Genomic DNA, 18,912 nt, shown 5'->3' on the forward strand with positions numbered 1-18,912 from the left:
AACCAAAGATCGTATTGAATCACACATATGGAATGCTTTTTACAAGTTGCTGGTGCAAAAGATATTTGCAGATTGTATCTCCTGAGATGTAATCTTTTCAAGAAATTTTTCCTTATAAATGTAATTATGAGGCCATGCCATGGAATGTCGGAGCACTTGGCTGAATGGCAACTTTGATTTATGTGGCTTGATTTTAGATGGCTAGAGGAAATTTCTGCCTGCTGCCCACACAAATCCAAAAAGTGCTATTAACATCTGCCTTTATAACTGCGAGTGATGAATACGTAAACTCCAAACAATAAAAACAGGAACAAAATACGTTGTAATTAAACAACCCAATATTAATGTTTAACTATCAGCATCTGAACCATTATTTAACATTCAAATTGGAAATTAGGCCCATTCAATCTGAAATGCAGGTCTCAAATAATGAACAGGACAACTCAGTTGGTAAAAAGAATAGCTCTCAATTTTATCTTAATTCAGTCATTCATTGCAATCCAAGAATGTAAATAAAATTTCATTTCAACTCAACAAACATTTATTTAGTGCCTACTTTGTACCAAGCATACAAAGATGACTGAGCTTCACCCTCGTTATGCCCACAAAGAATATTAATTTTTTCTCGAGTCTCAGAACCATTGTCCAAAGAGTTTCCACTTTCTGGAACATTCTGCCTGGCCCACCTGTCTCCTTCCCCAGCACATTCCCCTTCTCCTTCAGGTGGACCTAACACAGCAGCTCCCAGGAGGTTTTCCCCCAGCACTCCCTTCCCAGCCTAGCCAGCTAGACCTGCCTCTAAGGAGAGCGCCGTGTCCTCGGCAACGGAATGTGCAGGTGGCTCCGGGAGCACTGAGCACTTTTTATTACAAGGGTCTGCACATTATACTAGTGTTTACCAAGTGCTTACAGGAATGTCTCCTAGAAGGCACCGCTACTCATGAATATTTGGATCCCCAATATCTGACATACCGGAGTCAAAATTAACTCCTGAAAGATGACGCTCAAGTCAGGCAGGGCCGGGAAACCAGTTAACAACCAAGACCTGAAGGGAAGAGGCACAGCAGTGGGGCGTGGCCAGGGTGCCACAGAGGAGCAAGGATGAAGGGGCTCGTCTGGCCCTGGGAAGCAGCAGGACCAGGTCACCCAGGGCACAGGGAGGCGATTTTAGGGCCAGGCCTTGAAACAGAAGCATGCGAGGACCAGGGAGAGAAATAAGCAGGTGCACAGCTTCAAGGACAGGCCTGGGGCCTGCCTCTGCCCTTCCCCGGCTGCCTGGCTGTGGGCAAGTTACTTAAGCCTTGTGGCCCTGTCTCTCACTTGACAGTTTAGATATAACTTTTAGTGTTGTTGTACCAATTAAATGAGATGATGTAGCCAGAGAGCTGGCTGAGAGTCTGACAGCAGGGGCATTCGATCAGTCGAGCTGTTGGCACTGTCCTTAAGCCAGTCGGGTAGACTCAGGCCAAGTTATAAAGAAAAATCTCTGGCTGCACAACAGGAAGGCTCCAGCTCGTCTTCCTGCTCTGCGTGGAGGGGCTAGACAAGGGACAGTCCCCAACTCCACCAGCCCTGTCCTATGTAACTGGGGTTTGCACCTCACAGTCTTGCCCCCAGGACATCCTACCGTTAGATGCTCTCAGTCTGCTTCATTGGCAAACTCTCCTCTACCTCCCAACACCGATCTCTTCAGTGTCACAAAAGAAACTTGCAGCAAACTTGTGCAGCCCCAGGTAAGACTGCAGGGCTCAGGGTGACTCATCAAGGCTCTGGGATGCCAGCGGGCCGCCTCGACCTGCCCAGAAGCCTCTCACTCACCTCCAGCCCTGCAGCCCTGCGTGCAAGCTCCACTTCTCCACCTGCATTCACCTGCTGCTCCTGACTTCCCCCTCCCCAGGGCCTACCTCCCACTGCTGTCCTCCTCCTCTGCTCCATCCAGAAACATCATCAGTGTCTTCCCAGCACTCCGCCTTCACCCCAGGACACCGTTTGCTGCCGGTTTTCCTTCCATGTTTTACCAGTACAAGGGAGCAAGGAGCAGCTCAGTACTTTTCCAGATGGCCCTTGCTGCTCTACATCGTCTTTCTCCCACCCACCTTCTGCAAAATCTTTCCTCCTTCCAGACTCTGCCCGGCCTCCTAACACCTGGTTACAACCTCTCCGCTCCTCCTTGCTGCTGTCAGAAACTTCCAGAAGACTCCTGCACATTCCTAGACCTCTTAGGTCCCTCGCCATCTTCCTTTGGGTGAATCCCCAGATTCACCCCGACAGTCTGCTTCCCCAGTTCCTTGCCTTGCTAAACTCAAGTGACTTTCACCTCTACTTCATGTCTAGAGTACACATGTACACTACACCCTGACCTTCATCGCCACACAGAAAAGCTCCACTAGGAATCCTCAGCTCTAACATCCCAGCCTCCTAGCTCTCTCACTTCCTCTCCACCAGCTCTTCAAAGTCTAATCCCTAGATGTTTCCCTTTTCACCTTCATCGCTTCCATCTGCTGTCTGCATCCTTCAACACTTTCACTTCTTAACTTCCCGGCAGACTTCTCTGCAGACTCCCAATTCTCTGGTTTGCCTTGCTCCCTGGCTGCTGAGAGAGAGAAACCACACATTGGCAATATCCACGCCTCTAAAAATTTACGATTTTCCGTGGGTTGATTACACTCAGCAAGTCGCCCTAGCCAGCTCCTTCTCCATTCCCCATAACAGCTACTTTCAACCCTCACTTATCCTCAAAGCCCCTGGTTTACCCCAACCCTGCCTCCTTCAGCGGCGACTCCCTGTCCCACTTCACAACACAAAAATCTGACCACATACCTCCCCAAATGAAACCCTTCAGTGTCTTCCTTCTGACTGACTGAGGTAGCAACCCTCAAACTCTACTGACCTAAGAATCACCTGGCAAGCCCTTGCACCCTTATATTCTGACTCAGTAGGCTGGGCTGGATCCCAGAAAAAAGCACAGCAATAGAGTCTGACGGTGGGCCATCATTTTTAGGAAAATCCGTCTACAGCAGGGCAAAACGTAGCCCACCATCTATTTTTGTGTGACCTGCATCCTGAGAACGTTTTCTTAGATTTTTAAAGGGTTGGAAGAAAAAATCAAAAGACAGCTTTGTCAAATCTTAAAGGTATGTGAAGTTCAAACTTCAGTCTCCATTGACAACTGAGCAGCTATGACAAGGGACCGTGCGGCCCACCAAGCCGCAATATTTGCTGCCAGGCCCTTTGGAGAAGTTTGTGGGATGAAATATTTGCAGGATGGAGGGCAGACACTCCCTCTCAGCCCCCCTGGGACGTGGTCCCTGCTCACCTCTCCAGCCTAAAGTTCTGCGGTCCCCTAGCCTTCAGCTGCTTGAATGAACCCTGTGACTTTCCACCTCCATACTTTTGTGGGTTTTTTGTTTGTTTTTTGTTTTTAAAGATTTTTTTTTTCTTTCCCCTTCCCCACCCTCCACCCCCCCAGTTGTCTGCTCTCTGTGTCCATTCGCTGTGTGTTCTTCTGTGTCCACTATGCATTCTCGTCAGCGGCACCGGGAATCCGTGTCTCTTTTTGTTGCATCATCTTGCTGCATCAGCTCTCCGCGTGTGCAGTGCCACTCCTGGGCAGGCTGCGCTATTTTCCGCACAGGGTGGCTCTCCTTACGGGGCACACTCCTTGCTCACGGGGCTCCCCTACGCGGAGAACACCCCTGTGTGGCACGGCACTCCCTGTGCACGGGCCAGCTCCACATGGGTCTGGAGGCCCTGGGTTTGAACTCTGGACCTCCCATGTGGTAGGCGGACGCTCTCTCAGTTGAACCAAATCCGCTTCCCCTCCCCACTTTTGTGTGTATGGTTCTTTCTTTCAGCACAGCCCTCCCCACTTGGTCTGCCTGACCAACTCTGGCATTTAACCTCACTGCGAGGTGGTCTCCTCCCCTTCTGCAAAGGCCCTCTCCCTACTCATGCCTCCTCCGCTAAGCTGCATTCATTCGTGTTACAGTGATTTGTTTCTATCAGTGGTTCCCAAACTTTAGCGTGCACCCAAATCACCTGGAGGGTGGAGGAGGAGGGGGCAGAGAACGTGCATTCCCAACAAAGCCGAGGCCCCTGGTCCAGGGACCGCAGGAGGGGCACAGCTGGTTGGCACCTGTACCCTCTCCTACCAGACTGGAACCTTCTTGAGGATGGCATCATTCTATTCCCATCCGAGTCCTCAGAGTCTAGCACAGTCCCTGGAATACAGCAGGAACTCAATATTTGCTGTTTGTGGCCTGACCAAATTAATATCTTGTAGCCCAATCGTTTTCAGTAGCCCCACATCTTCAGTATCAAGCAATGAAGGGGAAAATAAGTGGGGATAGAAGACTTGACTTTTGCAGAAACTACTGAGGCTAAAAAAGAAAAGTAAAATTGCCTTCTCCCAGGCTGATTGTCTGTGACCTGCCAGATGCCCACCCCAGCCTGAGCTGGGGAGAAGCGGACAGCCCCAGGATGAACCGCACGCAGACTATTCAAGCCAGAAACCCAAGCGGGCCATCGCACCCCCCACCAGCCTGGGGCAGCCTCAGTAGCGGGGTGTTTGGTGGGGCGCTCTTTCCCCAGGAAGGCCGATCTGTCCACTTCCATATAAGATGTAGCGGGATATTGGAGTTTAACATATTGCGGTATGAAAACACATATCATTGACACGAGCCTATATTGTTATGAATGAGAAGCATTTATTGAGCACTTATTATCTTCCTGGGAATACAAAGAGGGATAGACCTTGAACTCAAGGAAATACGTAATTAATCTGGAATTCATAATATAAATCCAGCCAGATAAGTAACAATATCAGGTAATGTTTACCAAGTGTCAAGTGCAAACCGTGCCAAAGGTAATCAGCAAATTCTACAGGAGCTGAGCCTTTCCTTCGCGATGCCACGGCTCACTATCCACAAGCCCCTCTGAATATAGCATGCTTGAATAATTACACAGTTCTTTTGTCTCCTCGAATGGTACATAAGCTCTGCCAGGACGGGGACCTTTATTTTTTTTTTTCCTTGTAATTCCACCACCTGGCCAGGTACCTGGCACTTGGTGTTTTAAATAAATATTTAGTTGGCTTAATAACGATGGTGCAATGGGAGCCGAGCTTTACGGAAGGGCAAGACTTGGATAAGGAGAGCCCTGAAGGCTGGGCTTCCCAGGCAAGGCAAGGGAGTCAAGCAGATGGGGAAAGCTCCGGGCAGGGAAGGAAGCCAAATCCCGCTGCTGCTGTGGCCACCAGTTCTTTAAGGCCACTCTTGGCTCCTCCAGCCTTTTAGGCTGCACCACCCGCGGAAGTTAACAGCCCTAAACCTTGGCTGCCGTCATCTCAAAATCATTTCTGGAATTCTTAGTTCCTTGTCTACTTTCCCCTTGCTCCCATCTTCTCCAATTGCCAAATTCTGGGGCAAAAAAAAAATAAGACTCAAAGAACGCGTACTTCACATACGCAATTTGGGGTGCCATTAGGCAAAAATACCTGTAACCCCCAGAATGCCACCCCCACTAATGGGAAGTTCCTTAAAGCAGAATACGGTTTCCTTTTCAGTTTAGGCAATGCTAGGACATGATGTACATGATGCATATTAATAAGGTCTATAGTATCCCAGCCACCCTGGCAGCTGTGGAGCCTGCCAACTTAGAAGGATGTATGGTTAGTTTAAAAACAGATGACGTCACACTCCACAAACAAAAGAAAGTGGAGGACAGAAGCCATTAGGCAGATGATTTAAACAAAAAACATATCCTTCATTCCTTGATTCCCCCTAAACAGAAAAGTTCTTGCCTAATTTCTTCTGGGTAAATGAGGTTTCATATCTGATATACTACTAATTGCTTCTGTTTGTTAGTAGACAGGGATTCATTACTTTTAAAATGTAGTTTTCAATAAACTCAATAGGCACCTGTTGAGGCCCCTAAGTCATCATTCATTTCCTATACTCTATATCTGAATTGCTATGCTCTATTTGTCGTTAACTGAGCAAGATAATTTTATACTTTGCATCTTTAGGAGGGCGTGATGGTTAAGTTCATATGTCAGCTTGGCTAAAGGGTGTCCAGTTGTTTAAGTAAGCACTGGCCTGATGGTTACTGTGAGGGTATTTCATAGATAGATTTACATAATTAATCAGCTGATTGCATCTACAATCAACAGAGGAGACTGCTCTCAGCAATGAGGAGTCTCCACATCCAATCAGTTGGCCACAACTGAGGATTTCAGAAGTCAGAAAGGAGAATTCCTGCCAGCTTTTCCTGGGGAATTCAATCTCACCTTCACTGGAATTTCCAATCTCTAGCCTGCCCTATGGAATTTGGACTTGGCAACCCCATGGTCATAGAAGCCAATTCCTAAAAAAAAATCTCTACAGACAGATGATATAGATAGATGTAGATGTAGTTGTAGATGCAGAAATAGAGATTGAGCTATCCTATTGGTTCTGTTTCTCTGGAGAAAACCCTAATACAGAGGATTTCAGACCAATAAAAGTTCCTGGAGGCTAAAACCATAGAATTTTCCTCAGTATAAACACAACTGCACACAGGCTCCCCTGTCTAAGGGTGCCTAGGAGTGAACGGAACATAAATAGAAGAATCAAATGAAAAGTGACAAACGGAAGCTTCACTCAAAAAGCAGAATGCTCAATGGATATATCCGTTTCTACAGAAAATAAACTCAGAGGCCAAAGACATTCACACAGCCAGAAGTTACTAATACACATGTGAAATTTTTAGATATTAGGGGAAAGGATTCAGTGTCCTTAAGTGGAATATGAAGAACTACTGGGAGAACCTGAAATATAGATTTTCTAATTTTTCCCATACACCAGGCCAACAAAAAGTCAATCTTTAGTGGGACAGGAGCAAAGACAGTGCTGTTACCCTCAGGTTGCCCTGCAGCTCCCTCCACTCTTCTCTTCCCTGTTTCATGCCCCACGAGGAGGGCTCCTACAGTTAGCATCACCCAGGCCCCAGGTCAGCCACCCTCGGGTTAGGTCAACAGACCACTGAAGGGCACTGGCGAGAGATTGGGGATGAGGAAGGGAAGGTCTCTCTGCCCGCCCCCCCCATACCTGGCAAGGTCTACGTCCAGCTCTCACTGGGCAATGCCAAAAGAACGTCCTCCCCCTGCCCCTTCAACCTCTGGATCTAGCATCTGTTGGGGACCGAATCACGTCTCCCACAAAACACGGGTTCACATCTTAAGCTGCATTTCTGTGGGTGTGAACCCATTTGCAAACAGGACCCCTGAAGATGTCGTATTAGTTAAGGTGTGGCCACATTGAATGGGGGTGGGCCTTCATTCATCTGACCGGAGGCCTCAGAAAGAGGAAATTTGGATGCAGCCACTCAGAAGTCAGAAGAAGCCAGAGAGGAAAGAGATATTGCCACATGACAGAGGACTGCAATCAACCGAAGAGGGAAACATGGCCTTGCCGACCTCTTGATTCTGGGTTTCTAGCCTCTAAAATCCTGAGACAATAAATGCTTATTGTTTAAGCCAACCCACTGAGCAGTGCTTGCCACAGCAGCCCTGGCAAACCAAGACAACACCTTTGGTTGGATCCCTTAACCCTGCCCATACCTCTCCAAGAAATGCATTAAAGTCTCTTCATTTCAACCAACCAGGGTGAATGGTATTTCCTGCTGGGCCCCTCAATCACACAAGGACCTTCCATGCGTACAGCTTGTCATATCTGTCTATGTAAAACTTCTCAACCCCAAATGCAGGTCACACTACCAGCTTCCACTTTGTACACGAGGCGGTGCAGGCTCAGGGAGGGTTTCGGTTGACAAACACAAAGGAAGTTTAAAGGCAGAACAGGATTTGGGCCAGGCTCTTGTCCCCATGCCAGTCAGTGTTCCTCAAAGGTATCTAAGAATCCCCTGGGGATCTTGCTAAATTCAGATTCAGATTCAGTGGGTCTGGGTGGGGCCTGAGAATCCACGTTTCTAACAAGCTCCCAGGCTGCAGAACCCACTTGGAGGACCCAGGCCCTACATCAACTGCCCCAACAAATGAGCACATGACAAGGAAAGTGCAGGACAGGGAAAGAAAAGGAAAACCCTGTCCACACACCACGGGCCAGGAGGATGGCGGGAGGGAGGGGCTTCAGGTACTTCAGCCTTTCCCCTTGCTCGCTTCATTCCTCTCTCTAGAAACCAGTGCTAACAAGTGACAGACACGGGATCTGAAGGAGGCTCTGCTGCTCACCCAGATGCTTCCCATACCGACTCATTCCACCTAGGGCTGTTTCCCTGAAAGTGTTTTCTCAGGTTGGATATTTTCTGGAATTCAGATCAATGGTTCCCAGACTTCAGACTTAACTATTTTTGTTGTTGTTGTTGTTGTTTTTTGAATGTGAGAACCAATGCAGAGTTTCTGACTTTTTATGATGTCATTTAATTAAAACAACCATCACGTCCATTAAAAAGATGCATTCTAGCAAGTATGACAAGGATGCAGAATAATGGGGACTCTCTAACTGCTCATGGAGGTATAAACTGGAATGGAAATTTGGGAGAGGGGAATGACATTATCTCATAGCTTTAAACACGAACTCTCCTTAGACCCAGCAACTCCGAAAAACACTGTCATGTATGTAACAATTGTGGCAGCATTCTCAAAGTAGCAAGCAAGCAAGAAAGAAAATGGAAACAACCCAAATGTCCATCAAATAAAGACTAAACTATGGTGTTAAAATATTCATGCTATGGAAAGCTATACAGGGGTGAAAGTGCATCAATCACAGCTACACACAGCAACTTGGACACATGTGAGAAACATGAGGTTGGGTGGAAAAGACATGTATGGCACTATTTTTTATGAAGTTCAAAAACAAGCACAACCTAACAATAAATACATGTTTGGAGATATATGCACATGTGGTCTTGTTAAACATTATAAAGAAAAGTAATGGAATGTTTAAATTCAGAGTGGTGATTATTATGAAGAGGGAGATATTTGTATACAATGGGTGAGGAACACACTGAAAATACTGTAGAGCTCTCAAGTTGGGTGGTGAGTTCACAAATGTTCTTTCAACTATGCAAACACACATGCACACACCCATTACATGCATTTCTTTGTAGATCTCCTTTGTATGTCTTCTAAGATTTTCTTAAAAGACCTAGCCCCAAAATAAAAGTTATTTAGGTTAAATGAATTTGGCTTTATGCAAATCTCACTACCTGCATATATTTCTGCATCTTTCTTTGACCAGGGCAAACTTCAAGAACGAATGGCACTAGCTTCAGGGACCTACTACACTGAACTAGTTAAAAAAAACTGTGGATGGGGCCGTGTTCACCAGCAAGTAGACATAAAGCAACTGAATAAACTCCAAAAGATTAAATCAAGTGATAATCAATCCAAAGTATTTACCATCCCATCCCAGGCCCCAAAATGGCAGGGTATTTTGTACTGCTGAGGTTGTTTTCCTTGCGAGAATATAAAAAGGTCACATCAGACCTGTCATTGGAGGTGTGAGGCACAAACATATGAGGTCATTTAGTGCTTCCAAAGTTAGTAAAGGTGTGAGGGAAAAGAGTCCACGAGCTTCCAAACTCTCAAGCCACAGTTCAGCTCAAAACACATTATGTATGGCTTGGGATTTCCCCTTGTTTTCAAATAAGCTACCTGGGGCACCATTCAGTAAGTACTTCTCAAAACTAACTAGATCCCTCCCTCCCAGACTTTAACATTCCTAAGGCTCTTTTGTGCCTTTTTATAAATTACACAAATCCAGGAGACTGGGGGAAAGGAAGAATGCAGTTCAAAAATGTTCGAGAACATTCTCCTAACATTCTCCCATTCGTAACTAGCTATGGTCCTTTAACTCTCTCTTCATACCAAATGCCTTCCTAGATTCTTCTTTCTAGGTGTGTGGAATAGCTTAAAAGAGAAAATGTAATGAAAATAAATTCTGACGGGGCTTGAGGAGGCAAGCATAAAAGAGACTCCCCTTCAGGAAATTCAGCTATGAGTTATATTTAGTTTTAAGGTTAAAGAATTTGCTCTTGTGTCTGCCTTTGCCAGGGTCCCATCATCCCCATTAACTGAAGAGTAACTGACAACTGCCCAAACGAGTTCACCTCGGATACATCACCCGACTTCCTGACTTTCTGGGTTTTGCAACTGATGAAACATCAGGTCAGGCAGAGTTCAGAGGCAGGTCTTCAGAGCCAGCCAGGTAGAAAGGTGGTGCATTAAAGAGGACCTGACTGAGGCAAGCATCCAGGTCCCACTTCCTCCTTGCTGAAGGAATGCGAGCGGAAAGGGCAGCAGGTACGTTCATGTTCGAAGGGACAAAAAAAGATCACTCGTGAAGTCACGAGAAGAAAATGGAAAAAGAAAACAAAAAACCTCAGCAGGAAAGAGCGCAGGGGTGCATCCTGCCCTCCAGAGCGCCCTACCCATTCCCATGGAAATCCACCTGTATCTGTTGAGTCACTTCTAAGTACACAGCAGACTGTCTAGCCTGCAGCACCTAGGGACAAGAACAAGGTAGCCTCAACCCTCGGGAAGATTTCTTACCAGGAATTTGTCCTTCTTTGCCATTTTTTATTTTAATGTTAGCAGGCAATTCCTGGACCGTCCAAAGAACCTCACCGGAGCTCCTCTCCCATGAACCTGTGCTACTCAGAAGCCTGGAGGGAGTAACTCAAGGTCCCCGGAAAACCTTGAGTGCACCTCCTCACTCCCCAGTGGACAACTCGCACCCTGCAAAACAACCGTCGCGGTGACCTGCCAGCCGAAGTCTAACTCACGGGGCTCTCCTTCCAATTCCAGAGTCTGTGGCCTTTCTAAAGTAGGGTCACCGAAAGTCACAAGAATGAAGACCGGCCTACACGGATGCCAAGAGGCACCTAAGGGACGTAGCAGAATAGTTAAGAACTTGGTTAAGGAAACGAGGCAAGGTAAAAGTTCGAAAAACTTTGCAAAGTTCAGGCTAACCTGCAGTGTGGGGTCGTTTTGTGGGTTTTTTTTTTTTTTTTTTTTTCCAACTAAAAAGGAGAAAAACACTAAGGCAACTGAAAGAGAAGGAAAAAAAAAACCCACGTGTGCGGTTTGTGCTGCAAAACATGCTACCGGGGAAGAGGAGGTGGAGGGGGGTGGCCGCTGGGCTTCCCGGGGCTTCGGGCCCGCCACCCGCGGAGAGGGGCGCGGGGGCCGGTTACCTGGTCCAGCGGGATGCCCAGGAGCTCGCTGAGCGGGTGCAGGCAGGTGGAGCCCGTGGTGCGGTAGGCGAGGCGGGAGAGCGGCGCGGCTGCCATCCTGCATCTTCGGGAGGCGGCTGCCCCGGCCCGGCCCGCGCCGCCCTGCTCGGCGTCCTGGCGCCCGCGGGCTGGCGGCGGGGCAGCCCCGGGGCGGGGGTGGTGGGCCGGGCCGCCGGCTGCGCGCGGGCCCTGGGCGGGGGGCGCGGCGGCGCGCGGGGGCTCGGCGCGCGGGCTGGGCGCGGCGGGCGCGCGGGGCCGGGCCCGGGGCGGGTGCGCGGCGCGGGCCACCGCCCTCCCCTCGGCGCCCATTGGCCGCGCGGCCGGGACGGCCCCGCGGGGAGGGCGGCGGGCGGGAGTCGGAAGCCGCCGCGGGCGCGGGCCACGCCTGCAGGCGCCGTCGCCCGCCTTCCCCCTCCCGCGCTCGCCGCCCGGCACGAGACGGGCCCCCGGCCCGGCCACCCCCGAGGGGACCTTTCCCCGGCCCCGCCCAGCTTTCCCCTTTCAGGCCGCGTCCCTCGCAGCCCTGGCGGCCGAGGGGTCCTCGGGGAGGGGCTGCAAGCCCGGGGAGCGCCCCCCCCCGCCTGCTCAGCGACCCCCCCCCCTCGCTTTCTTTACCTCCCTCTGGGCAAGAAATCGTTTCTTCCGCGCTCATCGCTTCCCCCCTCCCACGAGTCACCCAAGCAGACGCAGAGAACTGCCAACTTGTGGCCATCCCCCGTACCTCGGGGTTGAGAATTGTTTTGCCCCTGTAAGAAACGGGGTAACACTGCCATCCTGTGCCTTCTGTCCGGGGTCATTCAAAAAGGGTACCTGGCCCCTGCCCTTGCTCTGCGACCCCCGAGTGTATCCGTGGTGAGTGGAAGGCCTTTTCAGTGTGTGCATGGGTTTTGAGAGCCTTGCCAGGCACTGCTGTGCGCTAGGGCATGAAGGTCACAATCTGGGCTGATGAGCATAAAACCCCAAGGAAAGCGCGGCGGCCAGGAGAAGCCGGCGCACCCGTTTGCCTCCGCAGTTGTGCCGGGAGCGGTTATTCCAGCCAAAGGTGAACTGCAGGCTCCAACCAAACTTGTGAGCAGACTGGCGGTAGCGATGTGGCCTCCAGCTTCATAGCAAACGGACAGCAGGGCACCGCCGGTGACAACTTGGTCCCCAGGCTCAGACCTCACCCTTGCCTTCTTGAGGAGTCTCATCTCCAACAAGCTGCACCAAACATTGAGTTGCCAGGCCAGGGTCTCCCAACCCCTGTGCCTTGCTGAGGCGCAAAACGCAAGCGGCCCGGCGCGCAGGCCCCGTGGAGATTTTGTAGGACGCCACTGCGGCCACCAGATGAGATCTGCTTTCCTCCACATACACAGACACACAGGTTTGTGGATTACTAGGCTCCACAGATTCATTAAAGGCCTCGAAAGCAACCAGAATTGAAGCAATGTTCATTTTATCTTGAGCAAGATGACAGCTAAGTGTTTGAGTGTAGAAAGGGACTTGAACACACTGTTTAAAAAAAAAAAACAGAAAATTAACACTTGGATGTGAACTGCCAGAAAATAAAAGTAGGACAATTTAGGTAGTATTTGCAGAGCAAATGCGTCAGGCCAATTATAATTTTTCACAAACAAATCTATGCTTTTCAGACCTCAAAAGAATAGTTTTCACATACATCTAGTTTAATGTTTTAGAAAAAGAATGTTGGCCTAGCCCTACAGTTTTTTTTTTTTCTACTCAATCGAACACACAGATTATAATCCAAGAGTTTGCTTTAAAATGCAGTAGCTCTCCTTAGATCTTATAAACATGATGTCACAGAACTTAAATCTTAATAGTTCTATTCTACTGATCTTGGAATACAATTCATGCTAAAAGAACAACTAGATGAAGGAGGACCAAGATGTGGCTGATTGATCTGTGTCCCCCACAAAGATATGTTCAAGGCCTAACCTCCATCCTGTGGGTGTAAATTCATTTGTAAATGGAATCTTCAAAGATCCTATTAAGACAAGGCCAAAGTTGAAACAGGGTGGGCCTGCAGCCAGTACGAAGTGCGTCCTGATAAGCAAAGAAATACAAAGCACAGGAGAAGACAGAAAAAGAGAGTTGCCTTGTGATAGAGGCAGAAATTGTTTGCCAGCAATCCACCACCAAATGCTACAGACTTTGGAGAAGGCACAGGCTGCCAACACTTCGTTTTGGACTTCTGTGAGCCAATAAAGTCCTGTTGTTTAAGTCAACCAATTTATGGTTTTTGTTATAGCAGCCCTGGCAAACTAAGACACAAAAGAATGGATCAGTTGCATTATAGATTAGTTAAACAGCCTTCTGTTGGACCAGATTCTCAGATGTATAGCCGCTGCTCCATAAACACGTTTCTCTTTTGCTTTCCCTGAATATCTGTCTCCATCCTGTTAATTGTGGATTCATAGTTTTAGTTATTTATGTATGAGAGCTAACTTTACAAAAGTTCTTCCCTTTGCCAGTGGCAATAACCCTATGTAGTGGCTATTATAGTCTCCATTTTGCAGATGAGAAAACTGAGGTTTAAAGAGCTTTGGTAAACCTGTTTGTATTTAGAGAGGTTAAATAAAACGCATCTGTCTGACACCAGAGCCCATGCGCTTAGTCCTCAAGCTCGTTTGCCTCCCCTACTACAAAGCCTTTCTCTCTTCCTCAGAGGTCTCCCCCAGCCCATGGAGGCCATTCCCTCGCTGTCCAGAAGTGAAGTGGTAGGAGAGAACTGAAAGCAGGGACTCGAACAGATACTTGTACACCTGTGTGCACGGCAACATTATTCACAATTGCCAAAAAGTGGAAACAACCCAAGTGCCTGTCAACAGATGAATGGGTAAACAAAATGTGGTCTGTACATACACTGGAATATTACTCAGCAGTGAAAAAAGGAATGAAGTTCTGACACATGTTACAACATGGATGAACCCTGAAGACCTGTTAAGTGAAATATGCCAGACACAAAAGGACAAATACTGTATGATTCCACTTACATGGAAATATCTAGCATAAGCAAACTCAGACATTTATAAATTAGAGGTTGCTGGAAGCTGGGGAGGAGGAGAAAATAGGAGTCCTTATTTAAGGGTGTAGCAGTTTGATATGGTTCTGAATCCCAAAAATAGATATTGGATTATGCTTGTAATCTGATCTGTACCTGGGCATGATTGAGTTATGATTAGGGCGTTGAGGTGAGGTGGGTACTCACAGATAAAAGGCATGGCGAAGAACAGAGTTGAGAGTTTCTGATGTTGGAGTTTTGATGTTGGAGTTTGATGCTGAAGACTTAAGCTGGAGCCCTGGGAAGTCAGAACACAGAGGAAAGAGAAGCCAGCCCCAGGAAGAGAGGAACTTTGAACTCAGAGAAAAGCAAGCCCCAGGAGCATAGGAACCCAGGAAGCCTGAACCCTCACAGATGTCGGCAGCCGTCTTGCTCCAACACATGGAAATAGACTTTGGTGAGGGAAGTAACTTATGCTTTATGGCCTGGTATCTGTAAGCTCCTACCCCAAATAAATACCCTTTATACAAACCAACCAATTTCTGGTATTTTGCATCAGTACCCCTTTGGCTGACTAATACAAAGGGGTATAGAGTTTCCATTTAGGGTGATGAAAATGTTTAAATAATGGAAGGTAATGATGGGTACACAACCCTGTAAAAGTAATTAATGCCACTGAATTGTACACTGAAAAATGGTTAAAATGACAATTTTTGTAATGGAGATGATACTACAATAAAAATAAGTTAGTGGAGTGATGCTACAGGCATTCTGTCTCACCTATTTTCTTTCTGCACTGGAATGAAGCTGGATATCGGGCTTAAGTTTTAATCTCCTTTATGGAACCAGATTTAGAGTGTGAAGCATCCTGAAGATCTAGTGCACATCCTGATGAAATTAAAGGCTTGCCACAGAGAGACCTGAAAAAGATTCTGGCATGCTCCAGGGCTTCGGGAAGGCAGGCTGATTCCACAGACTGATAAAAAGCCAGAACAGCAGTCACATGCCATTCCAGAGTCAGCCAGGGATAATCACACAACAAAACTGAATTAAAACCAGTCCGTAAATGTACAAAGGTATAACCCTGCAAGAAAATAAAATTGTAATGATACATTCAGTCTAGAGCCAACCAAAGATAGCCACCAACAAAACTGAATTAAAACCATCACAATGAAATAACCCTTAAAAGATAAAATTACACTTTAATAGTACTACATATTTACGTAATGATCCTGTATAATCACAAAGCAATTCATTAATATCATCTCCTTTGATCCTCCCAAAACCTCTATGATGTTGGAAAGATAGGCCTTATTATATTCCTAATTATTATATCATCATCATCTCCATTTTCATTAATAAGAATACTAAGTTTCTGTTAACTTGCAGCAAGCTTATACAGCCAGTAAACAACAAAAGCAGGATGCAAACTCAGGTATCTATATATATAAACTGAGAGTCCTCCTTCAGGAAAACAGCAGAAATAGTTGCCTGCCACAGGGCATTAAACTCCAACTTAACATTTGAAAGCCTGATCTGGAAAATGGTCAAAACTGATCTACAAGGGGCATCATCTTTGCCTTTCTCAGCAGCTTCTTTAAGGATTATCCAGAAAAACTTCTGGAATTTATATTTTGGAGTCAGTATGCCCATTCATTTTTCAGCTCCACTGATCTGAGTTTCCTTGGAACATATATTACCACCTACCTGCCTATTGGCCAAGCTTGAGATCACAAGTAAATGTTATTTTTATATTTGGACATGTTCAGAAAATGAAGAAATTAATTGAACTGAATATCTAATAGATTTAGCTATTACTGCCAGAGTAGGAGCTTTTTTTCCCTTCAGAAGACTGAATAATTTATCTCATTGGAAAGAACACAACATCATATCAGTGGGCAAGCCTGTATACACACAACAGAGAGATGCTGCTAGGTCAAAAGACAAAAGAATCTGAAACAATATGCCAACCTCTGAAAGGAGCCAGTTATGAGAAATGCAAACCAGAAATTCGCTAGTAATAACTGGATGCAGAAATAAAGCCTGCTAACAAAACTCCGTTAACTACAACTCCTCAGAGAACAATCTTGATAAAATATGACTTTGTGCAACTTCTGAGCTGTCAGCACTGGTGCCTAATGCGTAGGCTAAATGACAAAAAGTGACATGTAATGAAAATCTAAGGAATCCAGCCTTTAGAGCAAAACAGAACTGAGTCTAAAAAGCCAATATGGCCTTTGACTGGTTTATGACTTTCAGCAAATCAACTACTTCACCAAGCCTAAGCTTGCTCCTCTGTAAAATGGTAGTAAGAATAACAATCTCATGCAGTTGGTTCATGTACCAAAGGGAAGATTTGATGTGAAACAGCAAGCTAACATTTTATATATTATATATTAGAGAAGTTGTGAACTTACAATCGTGCATAATATGCAGAATTCCCATACATCACCCCTCCACCACCACCTTACATTGCTGAGGAACATTTGTTACAGATTATGAGAGAGCATCCTCATATTACCACTATTACTATTATCTTACTATTACTACTAACTATGGTTCACTGCAGTCAGTTCACTGTAAGTTGACTCTAAGGGAAGACAACGCAGAACTTAATAAAATAAAAGGACAGAGAGAAAGACACAGAAAGGAGATAAAGCTGGGACCAGGAAACTCACATCTTCCGGAACTGAGAGCCTCGACCTTAGTTTCCACATCATATTTATTGGAAACTACCAAGCAGCTGTTTGCTATTAGAACTGCAACATCATCTACAATAATAGGGAACAACTGCAACATCTACAATAGAACAGGTGTAACACTTACAATAAGGAACAGGTAAGACAGTTTCCCACATTTCCCCGTTTTTGTTTTTGCTAAGTCTACGCAAATGACGTTTCACTGATGAACAAAGCTTCCTGCATGATATTTTCACTTTAAGGTTTGAACAATACTCATTAAATTTTTTTCTCAATATTTTCAGTCCCAGGATTGTTCAAACTTAAAACAAGAGATTTATATATTCAACAAGGTACATATATATATCACTTAGAGTTCACCAAATCACTTAAGTACATTATTAAAGTTCTGATTAGCATTCAAGCATTTTATACATAATCCATAACTACCGTAGATTATACAACAATAAACAATAAGACTTCCAACTAGCAGACGTTTAATGAATAGACTTCCAGTTCTCATGGGCTAAAGATTCCCAACCAACAAGGCTATATAGGCCAGTATTCAATCAAAAATGATGTCATTTTCCCCAGTTTGTATCGTGCTCTTAGCATCTTCACTGGACCTGGGGTCACATCCAATTCACAGGCCGAGTCAATACCCTCCTTCTCCCTCTTTTTTATTTTTTAAAGCAGCCTGCTGGAGGCCCTTCTACTCCCATGAAGGACCTTTCCTAATTAACACATCTCAGTGAGGGATAAAAGATTTTTAGTATTCCAACAATATTACAAATTCTAATAACATGAGAAAACATGGTAGTTTATCCAATACAGCAGAGAGTATAGTTTTGTCTTACCCAACCAAACAACATTTCAGGGCCCTTACAGCTTGTCCCAATTGTTTGTCTATTCCAGGCCCTTAAGATTTTCCATCATCTCTGATGTTTCTTAGTAGGGTCACTGCCACAGGTTTCTTCTATGCAGCCAGATTCATTGCCATCAGGCCAGGTTAGAAAGCCTTGAAGAACTGCGAAAGTCCATTGCTGACTTTTTCACACAGTTTTTGCACTTTTTGTATTCATTCAGGCTTGTTTTACTGTTACAAAACACATATCACTGAATGCTACCACAATACTTTTACAGCTTGCTATATGCATACTAGTTCTGTCCCGCATATCTCCATACTAACCATTTTATTTTAGGACAAAATATACCTTATAACATTCCAGTTAGCATTCCCACAAGCTTTTTACTTTTTTCAATATTCACTTAACTTTTACATCTTTCATTTTATCCTTCCTTTCTCTCTCTTTTTCTTGTTTTTTCCTTCCTTTTACTCTTTCTATCTCTTTTTTCCTTCCTTTTTCTCTCTTTTTTCTTCATTTTTCTCTCTGTCTCTTTTTTCCTTCTTTTTTCTCTTTCTTTTTCCTTCCTTTTTCTTTCTCTTTTTTCTTCCTTTTTCTCATTCTTTTTTCCTTCTCTCTATCTTTTTCCTTCCTTCTCTTTCTCTTTTTCTCTTTCTTTTTCTTACACACTGAAACAATTACAACACACACACTGACACTGAACAAATACAAAAGCAGTTCTAAAGCTGTTAATCTAGAACTTCTTCATTGCTTCCTTTTATAATTCAACCTTTCTTTTCCAGTTTTCCTCCTCTCAATTTCTTTCTTAATCTCTTTCTGTCCCCAAGTCATACTTGCTTTATGATGCCATGCTTGAACAAGTTCTGTAGTTTAGATACCTTGATGTAACGCCATTCTAGTCTTCGGAATGAGACCCAGCCAGGCATTTTCCAGCGTCTGTCTCTCCATCTGCATGACCGGAGGTTTTGGGTTCCACAGGAACTTTTGTCGTCTCTTGGCGTTCATGGTATGGCTTTATCCGATGAGCTGGTACCCACACAGGATGTTCTCTGTCTCCTGGGGAAAGGCAAGCAAACCCTTGAAGACTTCGAAGGCTTTCCAAACCACTCGGGTCTCTGCACCATTCCACCAACTT

General features: G+C 45.8%; 1 protein-coding gene across 2 annotated transcripts in view; it reads right to left on the reverse strand.

Annotated features, from left to right (window-relative positions):
• Window positions 1–11,374, reverse strand: part of MBOAT1 (membrane bound glycerophospholipid O-acyltransferase 1) — a 107,080-nt gene extending 95,706 nt beyond the window's left edge. The window contains exon 1 of one of the 2 annotated variants that reach the window (XM_004473166.5): window positions 11,194–11,374. In XM_004473166.5, coding sequence (XP_004473223.2) covers window positions 11,194–11,289 — 96 coding nt within the window. In that variant the 5' untranslated portion in view covers window positions 11,290–11,374. The remainder of the gene's footprint in view (window positions 1–11,193) is intronic. The other variant, XM_071210994.1, reaches the window with a different exon arrangement.
• Between the last annotated feature and the right edge of the window lie 7,538 nt (window positions 11,375–18,912).

The sequence above is a fragment of the Dasypus novemcinctus genome, chromosome 22 (assembly GCF_030445035.2).
Source record: "Dasypus novemcinctus isolate mDasNov1 chromosome 22, mDasNov1.1.hap2, whole genome shotgun sequence".
NCBI lineage: Eukaryota > Metazoa > Chordata > Mammalia > Cingulata > Dasypodidae > Dasypus > Dasypus novemcinctus.